A 25,524-nucleotide genomic window follows, 5' to 3' on the forward strand; every position below is an offset into this window, starting at 1 on the left:
TGAAGCGCAGCACGCGCCACCGGCCCGCCCGCGCCCGCCGCTCCGCAGCCAGGCGCCGACCGCCGTCCTCCCCCCAAGATGTGGCACAACGTCGGGCTGACCCTGCTGGTGTTCGTGGCCACGCTGCTGATCGTGCTGCTGCTGATGGTGTGCGGTGAGTGGGGCATCCGCCGCGGGGCAGTTCCACACGGGAGTACACGCGGCGCGACTCGGGGTGCTCACTTGTTTTGTCTGTGTTGTTTTTTTTTTAATGTTGTGGATGGACAAGTGTCTTAAAATCATCTGCTGTCCACCTAGCTCTAAGGACCGAGTCAGGGGAGACGTGCCCCTGCCCCAGGAGAGGCCCGCCGGCATCCTGGAGAGGGAAGGAGCAGGATCCAGGGCTGGGCATCCTGACTCAGGGGTAAACCAGATACTGCTTCACGCGCACCGTCTGCCCTTGATTGCCATTCTTAACCACTCTCTGCCCAGATTTTTAACCTTGGCCTGTATTCGAAGGTGAAGTGATTGGTTACTCCTTTTCCTTTTTCAGAGGTTCTGACCCTAATGATAACGAGAGGTTTCCCTACCTTCATTTAATCAGGAGTAGGGACAGAGTTGGGTATGAAGCACTCAGGAAATTGTTTACTTCGAGTTCAGGCTTAAACTGAATTCCAGACAGAAATGTTGAGGCTAGGCAGAACTTAAAAAACACCGGCTATATTAAACTTCCAGGGTCAGGTAACCTAACTTTCAGTTTTGTAATAATGGTGCTGTTTTGTTTGCCGTGATGTTTTTTCTTTCTCGGGATGGGAGGATGTAAAACTTTCTTCTCAGGGTAATAGTAGCCCAATTTGAGATCTTCTTGATCTCTTTATATACAGTAACTGATAACCACAGGTCCCTTAGCAAAGTGGCTGAGCGATTGTGAAAATGTGGGTATTGAGAACCAGGTGTCAGTGAGTTTCATTTTTCATAATTCCAATCTATTGAAGGATGGTTCAGGTCGATGCAGTAATTTGTCAGAAATAAAAATAAATGCTATAGGTCTTATTCATTTCATGGTTAATGTACTTACTGCTCAGTATCAGCTGTGTTTGGAGAAGATGGTGTGCACTTTTGCAAATGTATGTATTTGTATTTACATTTGTATTTTATTGTATGTATTTGTATTTACATACTTGTATGTATATTTTTAATTTTCTTGCCATAGGAGGGAACCAGAGTTAACAGCCTTTCTTTTCTGGTAACAAAACAATTGAAAAGCCTTTCTCCATTTCCTGCTTGTGATGGCAGGATTTGGGGCTAATTGTAGATACATTAGATTCTGGAAGTAAGGAAAACCAGATCTGTGTGATTTGTTTGCGTGCGAGGAAGGAGGAAAGCATATGCTTTCTTTCTAATCCCAAGATGCGAGCTGCTTGGAGGTGGGGATGTGTGTGGCACGTAGACCCTACAAAACCTTGCATAGAATATTTGCCAGACTTGCCTTTGGGGCATCAAAATTCCCCATTGCTACTTACATCTTACTTGTTCTCTCATCTCCCAATAGCTAGTTAACTTTGATTTTACTCGTTTTTTCTAAAAATGTCTTGCCTTTGGTTTCAGAAAATATTTTGGCATGAGAGGTGAGGTATGGTAAGTAAAAGAACATCTTATTTTGACTGGAATGGTCCAGAACTAATAGCTTTATGAAGAAAGTAATTCAAGCACTGTTTTGTTGGGAGAGCTAATGATGGAATAGTTTCATGTTTTGAGTAGGGTGGGCCTGAGGCTTGGGGAGAGAAGGGAAGGATCCAGCTAGACTTGAGACTGGAGAATCTCGGGGATTGTATTAGTTTGCAAGGATGCTGTAACAAAATACCACAGACATTAAACAACAGAAATGTATGTCTCCACAGTTCTGGAGGCTAGAAGTCTAAGAGCAAGGTGTCAGCAAGGTTGATTTCTTCTGAAGTCCCTCTCCTGGCCTTGAAGATGGCTGTCCTCTCCCTGGGTCCTCATCTGGTCTTCCTCTATGTGTGCTAATCTTTTCTAACAAGAGTGCCAGTCATACTGGATTAGGGCCTCACCCTTATGAATTCTTACAACCTGAATTAACTCTTAAAGGACCTATCCAAATACAGTCAAATTGGAGATTAGAAACCTGTGACATGAGTCTGCCCTGAGAAACTCATCACCTGCTTTATTGTAGAACTGACTGGCTCTTTAACACAGTGAATGCCGACTTTGAAATTTCAGGTTCTTCGGGAGATTTTCTTTCTCTTGTGTGTATTGGTTGTGTGTACTTTCTTGCCTCTCATCCATGCTACAGTGTTTTCCGCTTTAACCATTCACTGAGGTGGCCCTTGTCAAGGTCAGTAACAAATGGCCTCCATATTTCCAAGTCCATGGTCACTTAGTCTTAATTGTGTTTAACCTCTCATACTCATTCTATACAGGTAAGCATTCCTCTTATGAAGTATTTCTCTTAGCTTTTGTACACTGTATTTTCAGTGTCCTTCCTACCATAGTGCCTAATTGTTTATCTTTTCCTGGCTTCTCATCCCTTAGAATTTATTTATTTATTTAAAAAAAATTTATTTACGGGGCACCTGGGTGGCTCAGATGGTTAAGCGTCTGCCTTCAGCTCAGGTCATGATCCCAGGGTCCTGGGATCGAGTCCTGCATCGGGCTCCCTGCTCAGCGGGAAGCCTGCTTCTCCCTGGGCTTCTCTTTCTCTCTCTCTCTCTGTCTCTCATGAATAAATAAATAAAATCTTAAAAAAAAAATTATTTACTTATTTGAGACAGAGGGAGAGAGGGAGAAAGTGTGAGGGGAGGGGCAGATGGAGAGGGAGAGAAGCAGACTCCACTGAGCATGGAGCCCGACATGAGGCTGGATCCCATGACCCTGTGATGATGACCTGAGTCAAAACCAAGAGTCAGACCCTTAACCGACTGAGCCACCCAGGCACCCCCCACTAGAGTTTCCTATTAAATGTTTTTGGATCACAGTCTTTGATAGGAAATACATTTTACATTATTCCCAGTACATTCAAAGTATATAAATTACATACATCAGTTTATTTATACATCTATCTGTCCTCTTTCTGTCTCTGAAATAAAAATTTTATGGACTAGTACTTGTCCTTACTCCATGAGATACAGTTATGTTCTGTATTTCTATGACATATTATAGTACAAATGTATATTTCTATTCCCTTTCCTTCTGTTCTCTTTGCATGGTATCTTATCCAGCCATAGGGATTTATTTATTATTTTTTTTTCCTTTTTTTTTTTTTTTTTAAGATTTTATTTATTTATTTGAGACAGAGAGAATGAGAGAGAGAGAGCACATGAGAGGGGGGAGGGTCAGAGGGAGAAGCAGACTCCCTGCCGAGCAGAGAGCCCGATGCGGGACTCGATCCCGGGACTCCAGGATCATGACCTGAGCCGAAGGCAGTCGCTTAACCAACTGAGCCACCCAGGCGCCCCAGCCATAGGGATTTAAATATTAACTGTAACTAATGACTCAAATTGACATCTCTGGCTCTCAACTTTTCTCCTGCACTCCAGGCTCATGAATCAACCATTTTTTCTTGATAGCCCCACTTGGAGATCTAAAGAGCATCTCAAACTTAATATACCTAAAACAGAACTCTTGATTTCTGTGACCTGTTTTCCCCCCTGCCCCCTTCCTGTCTCAGATGTTACCAGCAGCCAAGGATGTGGGTGTCATCTTTGGTTTTGTCCTTTCCTTTTGTCCCATCCCTCTTCCCTTACAAATACCAGCTCTATCTGGAAGTGACTTCAGTTTTATGTCTTTTAAGAAATCTGAAATACGTTCTCTACGTCTGTGATCACCACCACTGTCCTCATATTTGGCTTGCATTGGTTTCTTAACTAGTATCTTTTGACCCCCTCTTTTCTTTTTTTTCCAATTAAATAACATTTATTTATTTTTTTCTTCCAAGTTTTTATTTAAATTCCAGTTAGTAAAGATGCAGTGTAATATTAGCTTCAGGTTTAGGATTTGGTGATTTAGTAATTATATACAATATCCAGTGCTGACCCCCCTCTTTTCTTTATGATGAAGGAGCAGAAGGCTAGCTGAAGATAAAGCATAAGCTGACACCCTGCATCCTCCCCGCTCCCCCCCAACTCCTGGGTGGGATAAGTGTGACATTCTTTCAGGAAGCTCCCAATGATCTTAATGTTAATACCTTGCTAGAGGGGAAAACAAGCTTGACAGTGGCAAGGCCTTTGGTATCCTGTAGGTCCTCTTTAGCATATGAAAGTTCTTTGAAAACCTCCCTTTTTCCTTACCTCCCCCAACCCTATAGATTACCCCAGTGCAGCTCTTTCTGTCCTCAGGCCCTGTCCCTGGGCCTTAATAAAACCACCTTTTTGCACCAATGACGTCTCAAGAATTCTTTCTTGGCTGGCGGCTCCGGCCCTCACCCCGCTGAACCTCACCTGTATTCCAAAACCACATCATTTATAATCCACTCTTGTATTAAGACCGTGTTTTCTCAAATGTTTTTAACAAAAGAAAGTTTCAAAAGTTGATAGTACTAAAGGCATAAAGTAGTTCCCTTCAGCCCTTGGCTCCACTGTTTCCCCTAGTTATTTACTTCCATATTCGTAAATAATTTATTCATAGCTAGTTCTTGGTTTTGCAACTTTAGACATTATTTGTTAACCATGGTGGAGTCCCCAGTTCTTTACTTGCATGTCATTAGTAATGACAACTTTTGATTCATTTGAGAGTCAAGATTTATATTTTACTTTTTTTTTTTAATGGGGGTGGGGGGGGCGGCCGCCGGCAGAGGGAAAGAGAGAATCTTAAGCAGGTTCCACGCTCAGCGCGGAGCCCATCTGAGGCTCCATCTCATAACCCTCAGATCATGACCTGAGCTGAAATTGCGAGTTGGACCGCTTAACTGACTGTTACCACCAGGCGCCCCGGGATTTAATATTTTAACTGTGTAAATAGTCCCTGCTGGTCAAATAGTGTAACATGACTACACTTACTTTCTTACGTGGTTCTTCATTTCTCTTTAAGTTAACAGTTGCCTTTTTAATTTACCTAGTATTACTTTTTTGTATGTGCCCGTTATTATCCCCTGGCCCCACTTCCCCACCCAATCCCAGAGCTCTCCTTCCTGCTTGGCCTGCCGTTCACTTTTCTCTGCTGTAGACCCTGTTTCTGGATCTCATGTCATCATCTTGCTCAGTTTATAATCTTGTATTGCAGGAGCACATTTTCTGGTAGCTTTCTGAGGGAGAATGCATGAAAGATAATTTTTTGAGCTAATGCCTGCCTGAAAATGTCTTTCACTGATGTCAAAATGTCTTTTTTTTTTTTTTTAAAGATTTTATTTATTTGAGAGAGAGAGAATGAGAGAGAGCAAGCACATGAGAGGGGGGAGGGTGAGAGGCAGAAGCAGACTCCCTGCCGAGCAGGGAGCCCGATGCGGGACTCGATCCAGGGACTCCAGGATCATGACCTGAGCTGAAGGCAGTCGCTTAACCAACTGAGCTACCCAGGCGCCTTGTCAAAATGTCTTTTATTGATGTCAGAGTTTCTAGAAAAATCTACCCTTATACTTGATTGATAATTTGTTCAAGTGATAGGTAATTTTCATCCAGAATTTAAAAATGATAACTTCACTGAAGTCTGGCTTCCTAGGCCTGATTTTAAGAAATCTAATGCCTTCTGTTTCTTTGTCCTTATAAGTAACTTGATTTCTCTTTCTAGATGCTTTCTTGTAGTTTTTTCTATTATTGTTATTCTGAAATGTCTTAATGGTATGCCTTGGTATATTTCTCTTCCTTCTGTTTTCCTGGGCCCTTTCAATTAAAAAAAACTGTTAGTTGCATGTTGGATCTCATGGGCTGATTTTCCTGGTATTACCTGTTTATCTCCTATTCTCTGTCATTTCTCCTCTTCCTTCTGGAATATGTTTTGGGTTTTATCTTCTCTTATGTTTTTAATTTCAGAACTTTCTTGTTTTCTAATTGCTTTGCCAGCATCTGTTTTACATTATGTAATATGTTATCTCTATAAGCATATTAGTTATACAGTTGACCCTTCAACAACATGGGGGTTGGGACGCCAACCCCTGCACAATTGAAAATCTGTGGGTAACTTTTGACTCCTTAAAACTTAACTACTAATAGTCTCCTGTTGACTGGAAGCCTTATTGAGAACATAGTTAACACATACCTTGTATATTGGCATACACTGTATTCTTGCAATAAAGTGGAAAAGAATGTTATTAAGAAAGTCATAAGAGAAAATATATTTATAGTACTGTACTATATTTATTTAAAAATTCTGTCTATAAATGGACCCACACAGTTCAAACCTGTGTTGTTTAATAAGGGTCAGCTGTAGTTTTTAGTAAGGTGTTTTTCTTCTCCCTGCGCAGTTGCCTTTGTTTCTTCCATGTATTTTTTTATGGTTTGCTTTGGACTCTGTGATTGAAGATTTTTACGAATGGCCAGTGCTCGGTTCTGTATTCATATTTAAGGGTGAGGAAGTAAAAGATGGTAATAAATTCTCAGTGTCAGTTCTGGGCAACAAGTTGGCCACTTCCCTGGGAGAAACCCCAATGGTTAGTATCTGGAGATCTCTGCTCTGGGCATTCCATCTTTTCAGAGGAGAATCCTCTCATTTTCTGCTTGGGTGTTATAAGCTTGGCTGCCTGCATGACAGTTTTGTAAATAGACTTTCATCCCATCCTTTTTTCTTCCTTCCTCAGTCCTTCCTTCTTCCCGCCCCAAGTCTGGATCTTTTCCATAGTTCTAGATTGAATTTTGGCTCCAGTTGCTATCCCTTTTTCCTGCCATCCAGATTTTTGTTTCCTTTGTACTGCTAGATCATTTACCACTCTTTTAAAAATGTCACTTCCTGGGGCGCCTGGGTGGCTCAGTTGGTTAAGCGACTGCCTTCGGCTCAGGTCATGATCCTGGAGTCCCTGGATTGAGTCCCGCATCGGGCTCCCTGCTCGGCAGGGAGTCTGCTTCTCCCTCTGACCTTCCCCCTCTCATGTGCTCTCTCTCATTCTCTCTCTCTCAAATAAATAAATAAAATCTTTAAAAAAAAAAAAATGTCACTTCTTGCTTAAAACCCATCCTCCGGTGGCTTCCCATTTCCCTTGAAATACAGTGGGATCTGAGTGATATAGCCCCTCCTGCATCTCCACTCATCTCTCCATTTTCCTCCCCACTACTCTCATCGTTCCACCAGCAGGCCAACCTTGTACTCTCCCCAGGGCCTTTGCCCTCAGTCTTCCTCTGGCTGTTCACATGACTAGTTCTTCTTCAGTCAGGTTTCACATCAACTGCCCTGTGCACCTAGGGTAACTCATCCAGTTACTCTTTATCTCACTGACCCTTGGTTTTCTGAGCACTTAGGCCTTTCTGAAATGAGCTATTTTATGTGTTTTTTTCCCCCCATTAGAGTATAAGCTCCATGAAGACAGGGACCTTGTTTGGCTAGTTCACTGCTCTATCCTTGGATTTTAGAGTAGTGCCTGACATATAGTAGGCCCTCATATTTGAAGAATGAAGAAAGATTCCTGAATACAAATTATTCAATTCATTACAAATTACAAATGAGTCTTAAGTGTGGTACAAACCAAGGTTGTCTCAAGATGGATAACTCTTATATTACTCAAAATACACTGAACAAACTCTCATGTTCAGGTGCTGTGGCAGTGCTCATGGGTATCCAAAAATTAACAAAGCATAATCCATGTTCTTGAGGACCTTATACTCCAATACGGAAGACACTCATACAAGGTAACTTTAGTAAAACCTATGCTTCCAAGCTCCACTTTCACATACATGACTCTACTCCTTTTTCTTGTTTCATAGAGCTCAGAATCTTCACCTAAAACAACTCCTTGAGTTGACCATAGAGTTGAGGGTCCATTTCTGGGCTCTCTATTCTGTTCCATTGATCTATGTGTCTGTTTTTGTGCCAGTACCATGCTGTCTTGATGATGACAGCTTTGTAATAGAGCTGGAAGTCCGGAATTGTGACGCCGCCGGCTTTGCTTTTCTTTTTCAACATTCCTCTGGCTATGCGGGGTCTTTTCTGGTTCCATACAAATTTTAGGATTATTTGTTCCAGCTCTGAAAAAAGTTGTTGGGTATTTTGATGGGGATTGCATTGGATGTGTAGATTGCTCTGGGTAGCATAGACATTTTAACAATATTTGTTTTTCCAATCCATGAACATGAAATGTTTTTCCATTTCTTTGTGTCTTCCTCAGTTTCTTTCATGAGTGTTCTATAGTTTTCTGAGTACAGATCATTTGCCTCTTTGGTTAGGCTTATTCCTAGATATCTTATGGTTTTGGGTGCAATTGTAAATGGGATCGACTCCTTAATTTTGTATCCTGCCACTTTCTGAATTCCTGTATGAGTTCTAGTAATTTGGGTTTTCCCCATAGAGTATCATGTTATCTGTGAAGAGTGACTTTGACTTCTTTGCTGATTCGGATGCCTTTTATTTCTTTTTGTTGTCTGATTGCTTAGGCTAGGACTTCTAGTACTATGTTGAACAGCAGTGGTGAGAGTGGACATCCTTGTTGTGTTGCTGACCTTAGGGGAGAAGTTCTGTTTTTCCCCATTGAGAATGATACTCACTGTGGACTTTTTGTATATGGCCTTTATGATATAATTACCTTTCTTTCAAACAGAAACAAACTTTCTTTGCCCATGGCTCCAGGAGCAATCATCCAGTACTGAGTTCATCTCAGTGGGATAATACTATATTTGGTCTTTGTCCCAGGTTTCTGGCAAAAAGTTTTCCAAACCCGTAGAATTTATTGAGTGATAGCATCTTCTTTTATTCATAGCAAGCCTTTTTGGACCATGCCTGAATTTCTGCTCAGGGTGGGGCCCCTAGGTGATTTGAGGGCAAAAGCTAGTCACTAAAAAGACTAACCGGGATTAGAGAATGGGAAGTTTCAGCTACACCCCCTGACCTCCAGGGAGGGAGAGGGCCTGGAGATGGGGTCATAAACACTCTTGAAGAATGAATATAATAAGCATACCTAAAGCCACATTCTTGATCTTGGGGCCTTCTCCATCTCAGTAAATGGCAACTTAGTCACTGTCATTCCAGTTGTCATTGAGGATTCACTGACCTCTCCATAAGACATGAGTCTCCTACACACCTGCTCCCTTTTCCCTTACAATGCTTTATTTTTGCCTAGAGTTCTTCCTTGGGGGGCAAATATGTCCCACTAAGGATGGTATTTGGAACATAGTAGGTGCTCCATGAATATTCAAATGAATGATTCAGTCCTTGAAGAATTGGCTGAGGTTATAGATGGAGGCAGGAAGCACCCAGATTGTGGCATTTTATAGGCATCTCCTGCAGAATTTATGCTTTCTGATAGGCAGTAGTGGAGCTGTCTAAGAGTTTTTAGCAGGAACTTAGCATTTTGTAGGCTGTCCTAGATACAGTGTGAGCAGTGGGAAGCTAGAAGCAAGGAAACCAGGTAGGTTAGTATTAAGGGTTGGTGTGTAGGGGCTAGGAGTGGTGTTGGTCTGATTGTAGCCTGATCCAACAACAGTGATGCCACTTCTGTCGGCTCTACCTGCCCCTGTATCTAAAGAGTATTTGAGATTGAAGTTTTTAGGTCATAGGAGAGTATCACTGTGGGCCTGCATGAGAGAGAAATAGTTGTCTTGGTGTGCAGATTCTCCCTTCTCCAGGGGTTGGCTTGGTTGTGCTCCCTAGTTCAACCTGGCTTAACAGACCATGGATAGACTGAAATTTGCAGGCCTTGTCTAGTGCCCAGTCCTGGGTTCCTACTGTGCCACACAAGGACTCTGGCGGATCTAGCTTTAAAGACGACCAGCACTGCCACTTACTAGCTGTATGTCTTGAACAGTGCGTGCAACCTCTTAATTTTAGCCATCAAACAAATGCAAATAACAATCTGGGAATACTGAAGATCAATACATTTCTGCTTATCTAGCTCACATTGAGGTACAAGTGAAGAAATAGGAATTAACTGATGTGTGGAAAATAGTTTTTCGAAGATTCAACCTGGTCTTAGAAATAGTTTATAAACTGTCCTTAGTTTAACATGGATAACATACATTTCAAAATGATCACAGAAAAGTGTGAAGAGAAAGTACAAAATTTGATGAGTTTTAGCAAATGTGTGTAGTGGTGTGACCACCACCACAATCAAGGTACAGAACATTTTGATCACTCCAGAAGATTCTCATGGCCTTTTGTAGTAAGTCCTCAAGCCCTTGCAACAATTGCACTGCTTCCCATAACCATAATTTTACCTTTTCTAGAATTTAATGTAAGTGGAATCATGTAGCAAATCTTTTGTGTTTGACTTCTTTCACTTAGCATAATGCTTTTGAAATCCATCTGTGTTGTTGTATATATCAGTGATTCATTTTTTTAATTGATGGATAATATTCCACTGGATGGATATACCACAGCTTGTTAATCCAGTTGCTTATTGATAACTATTAGAGTTTCCAGTTTTTGGCTGTTACAAGTATTTTTTTTTTTTAAAGCTTTTATTTATTTGACAGAGAGATACACAGCGAGAGAGGGAACACAAACAGGGGGAGTGGGAGAGGGAGAAGCAGGTTTCCCGTGGAGCAGGGAGCCCAATGAGGGGCTTGATCCCAGGACCCTGGGAGCATGACCTGAGCTGAAGGCTTAACGACTGAGCCACCCAGGCGCCCCCCCGCCCCTTTTTTAAGATTTTATTTATTTGACAGAGACACAGCGAGAGAGGGAACACAAGCAGGGGGAGTGGGAGAGGGAGAAGCAGTCTCCTGGCTGAGCAGGGAGCCCGGGCTATTACAAGTATTACTACTATTATTAGCATTCATTTACAAGTCTTGGTGGGGATATAGGTTCTCATTTCTCTTGGGTAGCTTTATAAGAAATTGCCAAATGTGTTTTCCATTGCCAACAGCCATGTTGTCAAGCGTCTGTTTAAATTTTTTGTCCACTTAAGAAATTTCATTGTCTTTTTATTATCAAGTTGTAACAATTCTAATGTATTTTGGGTACAGTCTCTTATCAGATACATGTTTTATAAATACTTTCTTTGAAGTAATTTTTTGTGTTTGGTTTAAGTTAAGGATCCAGGGTTCTTTTTTACATAAGGGTGGTTTTAGCATCATTTATTGAAGGCAATTGTTGAAAATCAATTGATCTCAGGCGCCTGGGTGGCTCAGTTGGTTAAGCGACTGCCTTCGGCTCAGGTCATGATCCTGGAGTCCCAGGATTGAGTCTCGCATCGGGCTCCCTGCTCGGCAGGGAGTCTGCTTCTCCCTCTGACCCTCCTCCCCCTCATGCTCTCTGTCTCTCATTCTCTCTCTCTCAAATAAATAAATAAAATCTTAAAAAAAAAAAAAAAAGAAAAATCAATTGATCTCATATATATGAGATATATATATATGAGATATATATATGATATGTATCATATGATATATATATATATATGTTTATTTCTGGACTATTCTGTTCCATTGACACCAATTGTGTAGGTTATGCAGTGTTACTCTTTTCAAAATGTTTACTATTTTAGATCCTTTGCATTTCTTTATAAGCTTCAGAATCAGCTTGTTAAAATAGATCTATTGAATTTGGAGAGAATAGACATCTTAATGTTAACAATCCATGACCATATTGTATCTCTTTATTCTTTTTTTGGGGGGGGGGCTTTAATTTCTCTCAGCAACATTTTATGTATTTCAGTATGTAATACAGTTCTCGCACTAATTTTGTCAAATTTAACTGTAAAGGTTTCATAGTTTTGATGCTATTGTGCGTGGTACTCATTTAATGTTTGCTGCAGATATATAGAAATTCAGATGATTTTTGTATATTGGCAGTGTATTCTACAGAACTGCAAAATTCACTTACTACCTTTATTTTTTTGTAAATTCCATAGAATTTTCTACCCAGAGGTTCATACTAACTGCCAATGATTGTTTTACCTATTCCTTCCAGGATGTGTCTTTTAAGTTTTTGCCTCATTGTACCTCCAGTGTAGCATTGAAAGAAGGGGGTGAGAGCAGATCTTTCTCCTTGATCTTTGAGAAACACAGTCTTTCACTGTTCAGTTTAATGTTAGCTGAGTTTGTAGATATTCTTTATCAGGCTAGAAAAGAAAAGTTCCTTCTATTCCTACTATGAAATATTTTTAAAAATCAGCAATGGATGTTGGATTTCTTTTCAGATGCTTTTTCTGCATTGAGATGGTCATGGCGTTTTTAAGTCTCTTTATATGGTGTATTACATTGAGTTTTGAATGTTAAAACAACCCCACATTCCTCAGATATGCCCTTTTTATATGTTGATGGGTTATCGTTTTTTATGTATTGCAGGGTTTGATTTACTAAATATTTGAGGTTTTTCCATTTACATTCATGAGGAATATTAGTAGCTTTCTTAAATGCTTTTATCTGGTTTTGTCATAAGGGTCATGCAAGACCTCATCAAAAGTGAGTTGGGACTGTTCCTTTTTTATTTCTTTGAAGAGTTTGCTTAGAATTACGATATTAGTTTTCTATTGCTGCATAACAAATTACCACAAACTTAACAACTTCCGACAACATATAATTATTAGCTCACGGTTTCTGCAGGTTAGGAGTCTGGGTATGGCTTTAGCTGGGTCCTCTATTCTCCATCTCACAGTGCATTCAGGGTGTTAGCCCACCTCTTAGGACGGCTGGTGGAGTTCAGTTCCTTGTGACTGACTGTAGGACTTAACAGTGGCTTGCTGCTTTAAGTCAGCAGGAGAATCTCTGTGATACCAAGGACTGTCTCAGTCTCTCTTTTAATGATTTACACTTAATTGAGTTGGGTCCACCTATGGTAATTTCCCTTTTCAGTAACTCAGAATCAACTGATGGATTCCTTAACTGTATCTGCAAAATCCTTTTTACCTTTATCATATAACCTGTCCCATCACCCTTGCTGAATTCTATTGGTTGGAAGTGGATCACAGGTTCCATACACCCTCAAGGGGACAGGTCACACAAGAGTTACTTACACATGGCCTGACACATTGAGGTTACTAAGCTGTGTCTGCCACAGTTCATATACTTTTTCTTAAATGTGTGGTAGAATTAATCTGGGCCAGGACTTTTCTTTTGGAGAAGGTTTTAACTACAAATTCAGTTTCTTTACTACATGTTGGGCTATTTTAGTTATCTATTTCTTCTTTTGTGAGCTTTCATATTTTGTGCTTTTTAAGCACTCTGAATTGTGTAATTTACCAGAATAAAGTTTATAATATTCTCATTATCCTTTTAATATCTGTAGGATCTATGGTGATGTCTTCTCTTTCATTCCTTATTTGTGTCTCTTTTTTTTTTTTCACATGATCAGTTTGGCAGGAGGTTTATACATTATATTGATCATTTTGAAGAATCAACTTTGGTTTCATTGTGGTTTTTTTTCCCCTTTATTATTCATCCATATTCTATTTCATTGCTTTATGCTTTTATCTTTATTTTCTTCTACTTATTTTGAGTTTAATTTGTACTTCTAGTTTCTCATGGTGGAAGCTTAGACTTGATTTTGGGCCTTCCTTTTTTTAAAAAAAAAAAGTTAATAAATTTCTTTGTGGGTATTTCTTTTCTTTTTTGTTTTTTAACTGAAAACATTTTTATTTTAGTCTTCGAAGAACAAACTGTTCTTTTTCCAAGATAATAATGATTAAGTTAAAAAATGAGCATTTACAGTGCATCTTCAAAGTATTTCCCCTTTAACGGGAAACTTAGCTTTACAGAATCCAAACATTAAAAGGTTAAAAAATTTTTTTCTATTTTGCTATTATAGGACAAAACAGAGTAAGTCAAGGAAATCCATTCATACTTCAGGACCTCCAGGAACCAGCATTGTTATATTATTTCCATTTAGCAAAATTTGATCAAATTTAGTGATCCTTCTTTCTTCTGGTGTGATTTCAAACTCATTGACATCCTCCAGTACCATACGGACAAAGTCATCAAATCCCGAAAGTGTGCCAACAATTTCTTTATCACTCTTCATCATAATGTGAATTATTGATCCTAAACATTTGTCCACAAGCTCTAGAGGCAGCAGCTATGAGGGGTTAGTGGTAGCGTTAGGTACCATGGCTACGCCAGAAGTCCTGGGTATTGCTTTTGATTTAAAAAAATTATTCAGGGGGAGGTGTGGATGGGTGGGTGGGGGGAATGGGATAAGTAGGTGATGGGCATTAACGAGGATACTTGTGATGAGCACTGGGTGTTACACGTATATGTAAGTGATGAATCGCTAAATTCTGTTCCTGAAATCAATACTACTACACTATATCTTGATTAACTTTAATTTAAATTAAAAAAAGTAATTCAGTTCAAACTATTTTTTAGTTTCACTTGTGATTTCTCTTTGGAGTGGATTATTTAGGAGTATGTTGTTTAAACTTTGAATATTTGAATTTTTCCCCCAATTACCATTTTGTCATCAGTTTCTAGTTTAATTTTGTTATGGTCAGAAAATATATTTTGTATAGTAGAATTTAAGAGGGCTTACCCTTGAAGTTAATAAGACTGATTGATGGTGTATTTTGGTGAATGTTCTGTACACTTGAGAAGAATGATTCTTCTATAGTTACTGAATAGAGCGTACTCTTATGTGTCAGGTCACCTTGGTTGATAAGGTTGTTCAGTGTCTTAAAGCAGTTCTCCATTTATAACTACATTATGTAGCAGGCATCTTCAGGGCTACGAAATGGGTTAATTGGTGAAAGTCATTATACCTTTAAATTCATGGGTAGTTTTGTCTGCATGTTGAGGGGCTGAGCATGAGGATTGGTTGATTTGAGGGTCTGCTCTGTGCCAGGTACTGTTCAAGACATAGGGAATGAAGTCAAAGACATTGGTAAACCATACATTTCCTTGTCTTCAGAAACTGGTGTCTTAGAGGGAATGAGAGACAATTAGTTATTAATGCAATGAAAGATGGAAGTGAGCATGAAGTGCTAAAGCAGTCACTCAAGACAGCATTATACTCAAGAGATAGTGTAGTAGAAAGGTGTAAAAATTATGTATTGGTGATGCTTAAAATTCTTAGTAACAGTGGTAGTAGCCTTTTGTCTGTAGCATTTGCCCGAAAGAAGAAGGGACTGGAACCTAGGAGACAGTGACAATGGGTAACGTTTGATATGTGTTTATTATGTGCCACTCATTCTTTAGCATGTTATGTGTATTCCTTTTATTACCTGTGTCACCCTTTGAGAATGGGTACTATTATCTCCATTTAATGCAAGAGGAAACTGAGGCACATAGAGGTTAACTGGCTCAAGTTGCAGGTAAGTTGTTGAGTTAGGATTCATGGCCAAGCAGTGTGGCTGCTTGTGAGCTGTCAGCCATTATGCTGATAATCCAGTTGGCAGATAATAAGGATTTGATACAGGCTCGAGAATGACACTGAGAATGGAGAGAAGCAAACAGATGGGAGAGGGTTTACCGAGGTAGAATCTGTATAGCACTGAGGTAAAGTAGAGGAGGGGCCATGTGCTGAAAAGGAACTATTTCTCACCAGAGACCTGGGGAGAGGATATAATACCCATCACAGAAATAAGAAAATCAGAAGGAGGAGCTGTGGAATGTATATATTTTTTAAAGGTGCTGTCAAGCGAACTAAGCGGAGAGTCAAGAAAGGTGGGAAGTATGGGGGGAAAATGTGCTTATCATTTGTCATAGAGGTAATATTTGGATCTATGGGCGTGTTGTCACCAAAGAGAGAAGAACATAGAAAAGGTAAGAGGAGAGGTTTTAAAAAGGCAACTTAAAACATGTCCTGTTTGTTGGATAAAAGAGTTTTGGATGTGGAGCTATTATGGTTCAACATGGTGTTGATTCAGTAATGGTATCTCCAGGGGCTTATCATCTAGTGTTACCCAGTGTGTCATTACAAAAGGGGTGTGCCGTAGAGGGAATATTGTGGCAAGAAGGGGAAGAGCATGGCTCTATTTTTACTTAGTCTTGTCTGTGGCCTTGGATATATTATCTTAGAAGTGAGCCTTAGCTACCTTCAGAGAAAAATAAAAATCAGTAAGAGGATTGAAAATGGAAAAGAGCTTTATACAGCTTGAGATTGGTATTGAGCCAATTAGTTAACCACTTAGATGCCATCATGAAGGTGGGATTATGTAACTCCGTTGGAATGATTCCACAGAGACAAACATTTGTGATTATACTGTAGCTGGGTTTTTGACCTGAAAAGATCTTGGGTAGTGAAGTTAAATTCTCATTCTCCAATTAGTGTTGTGGGTTTTAGCCATACTTTCACCTCGAAAATCTGAGAAATCTGATACACTTTTAAAAATCGTTGCTCTCTTGCCTAGCTGGCCTTCTTCAATGGTTGAGTCACTTTGAGCCTTTATTTTGTTATCTAGAAATTGGGGATAATGATTCCTAGTCTCATTAATTCAGAGGACAATTGGGAGGATTACAGGAGCTGTTGAATAGAAAAGCACTTTGTAAACTGAGAGCTCTATAATTACAACTGTCCCTTGGGTTTGTGGTGTGTTGATGGTGTTGATTCATCTCTCAGGTTCATCTGCTATCACCACCCTTCTGCTGCCAGCACGTTTATCTTGCAGAGAAAAACAATGTACAGTGTGTTTCATGAAATTCATCCTTTGAACTAATGCTTAGTTATTGGCACACACAGGTGAGTGCTCCTTTGCTTATCCCAGAATATACACCCACTGTTCCCCACCAGTTTTTCTGACATACAGTGTGTAATTACCTGTGTGAGACTGGAGCAAGGCACACACTTGCCTTTTAAACTATGAAAAACTACAGTACTCGTTTCAGCAATCGGTGTAAATTTCTGATTCTGTATACATGCAGTTGTGGACAGTTCTCCTCCCCCCACTTCTCTCCCTTCCTCTTTCCCATTTCTCTCTTACTAAATCCCAGAACAAGGTAGGAGACACACATCCCATAGAGCAAGGTTAGGTAAGTAGTTTCTGGTGTCTTCACATTTGTTGTCAGTGGAGGAATTGTATGAGCTCTGCTTCCATGAGAGTTCTTGTTGGCTGTAGGCATGCAGGGTACAGGGTAAGTCCTTTTCAGTAAAAGGTAGCTTTTTTAGTGATAATTCTTCCTCTCATCCCACTGCCCCACAAAGATACATACACATACCTGGTAGAAGTTAGTCAGTAGGTCCCAGAGTCCAAACTGAGCTGGTCTAGTCATATGGGAAGTCAAGAGTTGTATTTCTCAAAGCTTCCTAGCAGAGTATGATGAGTAGCCAGTTGGAGTGATTTTGTTGTGAATGGCTGTAATGTGGTAATCATATACCTTTAGGGTCATTCCATTGGATAATAAATGCTTTTGAACTGGCCTTATACTTACTTGTGTTCTTTTCCCTTAAAAGGGAGAATATGACTCCCAGCCTCATCTGATCTCACCTCACCCCCACCATAAGTAGTTCCTGAGTTCAAGAGGTTGAGGACCTCTTGCAGTGTGGACATTCATTAAAGGTTACACTGTGTTGTGGTTTTGAAGGAATCAAGGCAAGAAGATTGAAGATTTTGGTTAGACTTTATCCAACAAAAGAATTGCCTGCCTAGCTCAGGGATGTTTTGTTTCTGAGTGACTCATTAGTGGAGACCATCCTCCAGGACTCTGTTGCTAAAAAAAGTAGAGGAGACAGCTTTCCTGGATTCTTTTTCTAGGCTATCCTGTCCACTCCCCTGCAATCTCTAAGATCACCCTCTAGCTCTCCGGGGTAGCCCTACAGCCATGCTGGCCATACCTGATGCAGGTAATGCGCACTGACCCTGGTCTGGGGCTGACACTAGACCCAAGTTGGGATGGAAATCCAGGGTGGGTTTTTTGTTTTGTTTTGTTTTGTTTTGTTTTTTGAGGTTATAACCAAGAAGTCTTCCATAGAAGAGGGAAGAAGCAGCTATGTGCAAGGGAAGCTGAGAAGAAAGTGAAGCAAGTGTGTAGAGAGAAACAAATAATGCTGTGAGAATGACATCCATTCCCAAGAGCCTTCTAGTTCTGTCCCAGCAACCTACTTCTTCCCTTGCATTCTGTAAGCTTACTCTCCTGTAAGCTAACAATAAATTCCCACTTTTTGGTGAAGATAAGTCAAGGTTTCTGTTACTTGACCTAAAAGCTGCTTTATTAAAAGAAGAGGAGATGAACTATGTATATGACTTTCTACATTGTTTTTAATCATAAGACCAGTATAACTAAAATACTATAGGGGCGCCTGGGTGGCTCAGTTGGTTAAGCGACTGCCTTCAGCTCCGGTATGATCTCAGGGTCCTGGGATCGAGCCCCGCATCGGGCTCCCTGCTCGGTGGGAAGCCTGCTTCTCTCTTTCCTACTCCCCCTGCTTGTGTTCCCTCTCTCACTGTGCCTCTACCTCTTTCTGTCAAATAAATAAATAAAATCTTAAAAAAAAAATAAAAAATAAAAAATAAAATAAAATACTATAGATGAATAGAGCAGGGCCCCCATTAATCAACTTCCAGAAGTATGTGAATGGACAGTTTAGTTAAATTGAGTGACAGTTCGGCCATTAAATGATATGTGCAAAGCATTTCCTTGCAGTACCTGTCCCAGACTTAAAAAATGTGTAATTAACATAGTAACTGTCTTATTAGCAGCTTTATGTGGCACTGTAGTAGTTCCTCTCTTAGTTTCTTCTTTGCTGTGTCATGCTTTCCTTGGTATATACCCATTGGGGTTTTAATAATGGTTTTTTTCCCTAAAATAAATGATCGTGTGTATAATTTTTTTTTTAATCAAACTGCTTGAAGTTTTTAGGATCCTCCTTTGTTCAGACTAATAATACTCTGTAGAAGCATGAGATCTTACTAATCGTAGGTACTGTGATATGGAAACTCCCTTCCCCCACTTCCTTCTGCCATCTGTCTCTGAAAAATTATAGCTGTTAGAACTTGAGTCATTTTACTTGGACAACAGCTTGTTGAACTTCCCTCAGTTTAGCAAATACCTCTGCAGTTCTTATCAACGCTATTTATCTTTTAGCTTTGCGTTCCCACCCTGTTGTTACACTAGTCCGTAAAACACCGGCCCGGTGAACGTTTATCCTTTCGTTTTTGGCTGCCCAGCGGACGAACTCTGTATCTCAGTCAGGGGACTTCTCTACTTGACGATGTTTTGTGGGAAGCAGTGTCACTGACCACACGCTCCCCTTCCACTCCCGACCCTTGCGTATCTGAACACCCCGACCAAATAGGGAAAATGAGCACGCTTCTCAAGTTTTCTTATCCCAGATTGGGGGATACAAAGGAGAGGTGTGGAACGGGGTGGTTTAGCTGTGTGTATGGAGGTAGTAGTAGCCATAACTTACTGCTCTGAACTCAGCACCTCATTGGCAACCACATTCTGAATTCTTTGATTTGAGATTGAATCCCTTGCATAGGTTGTTGGCAGTGATTAAAAAAATTAGGGGCGGTGGTTCGTTTCATTAAAGTTGAGAAAGAGTTTGTGATCTAGCTGAATGCTTTTGTGCCTTCCCAAACTGACTGCCACAGCTGTCCTTAGTTCCTTACTGTGTAGATTTCTGTGCTAGGAGACAGTCTTAACCATCACTGCAGGGGCCCTCTAGTATTTTATGGTGGGACTCCAGCATGCCAGCCCTTCACCATAGTCTCTTTTTAGTCAGAAGAGTACTCCCCTACTTTTCTTTCTTTCTTTTTTTTTTTTTTTTTAAGATTTTATTTACTTGAGAGAGAGAGAATGAGAGAGAGAGAACACATGAGAGGGGATAGGGTCAGAGGACGAAGCAGACTCCCTGCCGAGCAGGGAGCCCAATGCGGGACTCGATCCCGGGACTCCAGGATCATGACCTGAGCCGAAGGCAGTCGCTTAACCAACTGAGCCACCCAGGCGCCCTCCCCTACTTTTCTTTATGGTCATTTTACACCTTGTAGCCACTGTTGGAGTCTTTGTTCTTTATGAGGTCAAGACTTTGATAGTCAAAACTAACCTAAGAGTTAACGGTTTTCTTTAGTATTTGTTGAAATCAGCTGGCTTTAATAGTTTAGGCCAATTAGTGGCATTGGCATATTTAAAACATAAGTTTATAGAGTATTCATGATTTACTTATTAGTTTCTGACTTGTTTTTCCTGATTTTTTTATTTATCAAAGTCATGTTTGTCTATTGTGGAAAAATCTTGTAAGTACAGGGAGGTATTAAAAAAAACTGTGCAGGGTCCCCACATTAATCGGCAGATTCGGCATAATCCCTATCAAAATTCTCACTGCCTTATTTGCAGAAATCAACAGCGTAATTATAAAATTTACATGGAAATGCAAGGGACTCAGAACAGTCAAAATGATCTTGAAAAGAACAAAGATAGTAGACTTTAACTCTCAGTTTTAAAACTTTTTAAAAAGATTTTATTTGAGAGAGAGCGCAAGAGAGAACAGGAGTGGGGGGTGGGCAGAGGGAGAAGGAGAAGCAGACTCCCCGCTGAGGAGGGATCCTGACTCGGGAATCCATCCCAGGACCCTGAGATCATGACCTGCGCCGGAGGCAGTTAACCAACTGAGCCACTCAGGCGCCCCTCAATTTCAAAACTTAAATACAAAGCTACTGTAATCAAAATGGTGTGGTACGGGCATAGAGATAGTATAGATCAATTTATGGTCCTTTTATTATTTTTTTAAACTGTTTTTGTTTTTATTTTTATTTTTCTTAAAGATTTTTAAAGGTTTAAAGAGAGAGCAAGCGAACGAGAGAGAGCATGAGCAGGGTGAAGGGCAAAGGGAGAAGCAGACTCCCTACTGAGCAGGGAGACAGATGTGGGACTTGATCCTGGGGCTTCAGGATCATGACCTGAGCAAAGGCAGTTGCTTAACTGACTGAGCCACCCAGGCGCCCAGGTCATTTGATTTTTGACAAAGGTGTCAAGACAACTTAATGGGGAAAAGAGAAGCCTTTTCAACAAATGGTTTTAGAACAACTTGATATCCACATGCAGAATGAATTTGAATCTCTCTCTCAGACCAAAATTAACTAAAATAGATCAGACCTAAATGTAAGAGCTACAACTAAAACCCTTAGAGGAATACATAGGTGTAAATCTTCATGACCTTGGGTTATTCAGTGGTTCCCTAGATACGATACGACACCCAAAGTACAAGCAACCAAAGAAAAAATCGGTAAGTTGGATTTCATTACAGAAAAAAAATGATAAATTAGGCTTCATCATAATTAAAAACATTTGTACTTCAAATAACATTATCAGACAGTGAAAAAACAACCCAGAGTGGAAGGAAATATTTGGAAATCATATCTAATAAAGGTCTAGTATCAAGAATATATAAAGAACTTTTACAACTCATTAAAAAGACAATGTGATTTAAAAAATGGGCAAAGGAATGGAATAGATATTTCTCCAAAGGCGATATATAAGTGGCCAATAAACATGTGAAAAGATGCTCGACATCTTTAGTCACGAGGGAAATGCACATAAAAGCCACAGTGCTACACCCACTAGGATGACTGTCATGGGAAAGGCGGACAGTGAAAGGTCTTGGTGAGGATGTAGAGAATTTGGAGGCTCGTGCAGCTCCACATGTGGGGGTGTGAAGTGGCGCAGCTGCTCTGGAAAACCGTTCAGCAGTTTCACAAATGGTTAAGCACAAAGTTACCACCTCATCCAGCAGTTTACGCCTAGATGTATACCCAAGAGAAATGAAAGTAGGTCTCTACAAAAACTTGTACACAAATGGTCACTGCAGCCCAAAAGCAGAAACTGTTTTATACCAACCCCAAAGTAGAAGCTACCCGAATGGCCATTGTTGAATGGTTAAACCGGATGTGATGTATTCGTGCAATGGAATATTATTCTGTGATAAAAAGGGAATGAAGTGATACCTGTAACAACATGGATGATGAACCTTGAAAGTATAGGTCAGTGGAAGAAGCCAGACCCAAGACTACATATTGTGATTCCATTGATATGAAATGCTCAGAATGGACAAATCCGTAGAGACAGAAAGGTTGATTACTGGTTGCCAGGGGTGGGGGAGGAGGAAATGGGGAGTAACTGCTGATGGATATGGGGTTTCTTTTGGGTTTGATGCAAGTGTTCTGGGCTTTGATCATGTTGATGGTTTCCCGGCCCTGTAGAGCCCTTCTCATTTAGTTCCCACAGTAGTTTCTGACTCTTCTCTCAGAACTGGGGCTCCTGACTCCTCCAGAGTTTTTTCTGCTAATTTGGTGTGCCCACTTTTACAGAGAATTGTGGGTGAAGATGGGAGCGTGCTAATTTGGAATATTATGAAAATACTATTTTATGAAGTTAAGTGCATTACTCACACTTTTGGTTGACCGCAGTACATTTGCGGCTTGGTTCAGTTAGCATTCAGCGCTCAAGCTTCAGGGAAAGAAAACCCTTGAGAAATAGGGTTAAACCCCTGAAGTTAGTCTTTTAATACCAAGGAGCTTATGTTGGTCTTTTTTCTTTTGTTTTTTTTTTGCTTCAGAGACTGCAAGAAAGAAACAAGTAGAATTAGAAACTTCCTTAAGTGGTCATTCATGTTGATTGGGTGTAGTGCTGGGGTAGAAAAGCTGCTTGGATTTTGTCTTCATAAACTGCTACTCATCAGAACATGCTATGGTACATTGCTTTTCTACTAAACTAGAGAGTTTAGAGCAGAAGGCATCAGTAAAGCACACTAGCCTGGAAAACTTTGTTACAGTGGTTACTTTTGTTTGTTTTAAAATGCGCTTAACATTTCAGAGCAACTAGTCATGGGTTCAGAGGTTTTATCCTGTGTACTCATTTTATTGATCCTTATTCGTGGGCGTCTAAAATGTAGTGAACTTCAAACTCCTTGCAAAAACAAAACATGGTTAGTAATTTTTATTCTTAAGGAGAGTTCAGACTTTTTAATGACTTTGACATGAAAATATACAGAATTTTTAAAAATCTTGAACTTCAGATAGTAGTGGTCTGGCTTTGTTCTTTCATCATGTAATTAAAGAAAATGTATTAATTTTCTTTAAAAATGTATTATTTCTAGAAACTATGAATAGCTTCACTCTGACAGAAGTTCTCAGTGAAGTGCAGTTGACCCCTGCCATTTAATGGTTTCACATTGCAATCAGAGCAGACTTGCTTTTAGTAAGTATTAGCATTGAGACATGACTGTCCCAAGGACATGCAAAGTATCTTCTTTTTTCCCTAGTGAAGTTCTCTCAGAAATTTGATTTTAATATAATAAACACTTTGACTTAGATATCATAATGTCATCATAATTTTAATGTAGATAGACCATGCTTGGATTCTAAATTCCATGAAGGCAGAAACTTACTGCCTTCCTTGTATAATGTCAGAGTTTATTCTTGTGCCTGTCCATAGTAAATGATTAGTAAGTGTTTGTTATATAAATATATATTGGTAATCACATATATATTGATACTATACATACTGTTTTGTAATATTCCCCCAACACATACACAATTAACTAGCATGTCCTCCATTGATAATATTGTGTGTAATAGTTTTTCCTCATGTTTCTCCCTTTTTAGGTTGGTATTTTGTATGGCACCTTTTTTTATCGAAATTCAAGTTTCTGCGGGAACTGGTGGGAGACACAGGATCTCAGGAGGGAGATCATGAGCCGTCAGGCTCTGAGACCGAAGAAGACACTTCATCATCTTCGTACAGGATCAGATCTGCTCGGCAAAGGAGGGCACCCGCTGATGAAGGCCACTGACCCTAGCCCTAGTCCCATACTAGTGAATGACGAAAGGCAGTGGGGAGCCTCTGTCTTTAATGACCTGGCTTTGCAGTTTGGTAAAAGATCGAAGAACATTTTTATTTGGATGTTAAGTCCAATTAAAAGAAAAAGATTTATATGTAAGCCATATGAAAATAAAGGGAATTAAAACCAAACCAGACCATTGCAGATTTCATCTTAAAGATAATCTTTTGCTTCACTAGCTTTCTACTTACATACTTAACTCTCTGGCTCCCGGGCTTATTTTCTTGCACTGGTGTGAATCTGGTAAACATGACAGGCTTGAGAAAACCGTATTTTATTAATTCTGTAATGTATATTGTATTTTTGTTTTTGTTTTCACATTTTACCTGGTCCAAAATTGGGATGTGTCTCATGATTACTGTGAACCAGGAGAGGTCGTGACGTAATTATCGCAGCCTGCGTGGGTGGGAACTTATTAACGGCTTGTCACAGCATCGTCACTGTATTGTTGGTACCAAATGTGTCAGGTGTAATTGGCATTTAAAGATGTCTTCAAAAAGATTGCACTATGATTCAGCATTGAAACGAAAAGTGATTGTGTACGCAGAAAAGCATGGAAATAGGGCAGCGGGGCGAACGTTCAGGATTAGTGAAGCAAATATCCGGCGCTGGAGGAGTGACCGCCATTCCATATTTTCTTGTAAAGCAACAACAAAGTGCTTTACAGGGCCTAAGAAAGGAAGATACCCACAGGTGGATGAAGCCGTACTACGTTTTGTTAGCGAGATGCATGCGAAAGCATTGCCCGTCACGCGCCAAGCAATGCGATCGAAGGCAGGAGAAATCGCCAAAACCCTGGGGATAGACGAAACAAAATTCAAAGCAACCAGAGGCTGGTGTGACCGGTTCATGCGCCGAGCAGGGTTATCTCTAAGGGGGCAGACCTCGTTTTGCTCAGAACTTTCAGCTGACATTAAGCAGAAGATGGTGGTGGAGCACTCTTTCAAGAGACACCGTATCCCCAGTGCGTTTGATCACCCCACGGGTGCTCTTACGTGGACGAAAGCAGACATCCATGGCTGTGATTTGAGAAGTGATTCAGAAGAGCTGGACTCAGAATATGAGGTGATAGTTATAACCTAACCAGTTAACTTCATATATTTTCTTTTGGGTATGCACAAGATTGATGTGTTAAACATCTGCTTCACTCTAAAAACCGTTTCAATAAATATAAACATCCTACGTGGTATGAAAGCATTGTGTCAGTTTAATGCCCGTGTTTTTTCTTAGTTATATATATGGTGCATCTTACAATTGATGGTATCTTAGATAAAAAATAGCTTGTAAATTTATTTTCCCTTGTAAGCTAGAAATTATTTATTGGGGGTACTTAATCCTGTCTCTTATAATGCTGTTAAAATAGTTATCCTCGGGATGCCTGGGTGGCTCAGTCGGTTAAGCGGCTGCCTTCGGCTCAGGTCATGATCCCAGGGTCCTGGGATCAAGTCCCACATCGGGCTCCCTGCTCAGCGGGGAGCCTGCTTCTCCCTCTGCCGTTCTCCCTGCTTGTGCTCTGTCTCTCTCTCTGACAAATAAAAAAATAAAATCTTTAAAAAAAAAATAAAAGTTATCCTCTATGAGATACATTTTTTTTTTTTTTGCAACATATTCAAGATTTTAGAGTAGTGACTTAGCCTTAGAAGTTCTACTTCAGAAGAGCAGGATTAGTCTCTCTCCCTTTGTATGGGAGGGCTTCACGCTCAAGGCATGTGCTGTGGAGAAAGTACTTCTTCCCAGACAATTCAG

At 40.2% G+C, this 25,524-nt stretch overlaps 1 protein-coding gene and 1 pseudogene across 1 annotated transcript; one reads left to right on the forward strand and one right to left on the reverse strand.

The window, feature by feature from the left end:
* Positions 1–24,284, forward strand: SMIM13 (small integral membrane protein 13). Its single transcript, XM_034985671.1, has 2 exons — positions 1–154; positions 23,543–24,284. The coding sequence occupies exons 1-2, from the start codon at positions 79–81 to the stop codon at positions 23,728–23,730; spliced, it is 264 nt and encodes an 87-aa protein (XP_034841562.1). The 5' UTR covers positions 1–78; the 3' UTR covers positions 23,731–24,284.
* LOC117997408 lies at positions 13,846–14,115 on the reverse strand (annotated as a pseudogene).
* Positions 24,285–25,524: the final 1,240 nt, after the last annotated feature.

The sequence above is a fragment of the Mirounga leonina genome, unplaced genomic scaffold, assembly GCF_011800145.1.
Source record: "Mirounga leonina isolate KUSES-001 unplaced genomic scaffold, KU_Mleo_1.0 Mir_366, whole genome shotgun sequence".
NCBI lineage: Eukaryota > Metazoa > Chordata > Mammalia > Carnivora > Phocidae > Mirounga > Mirounga leonina.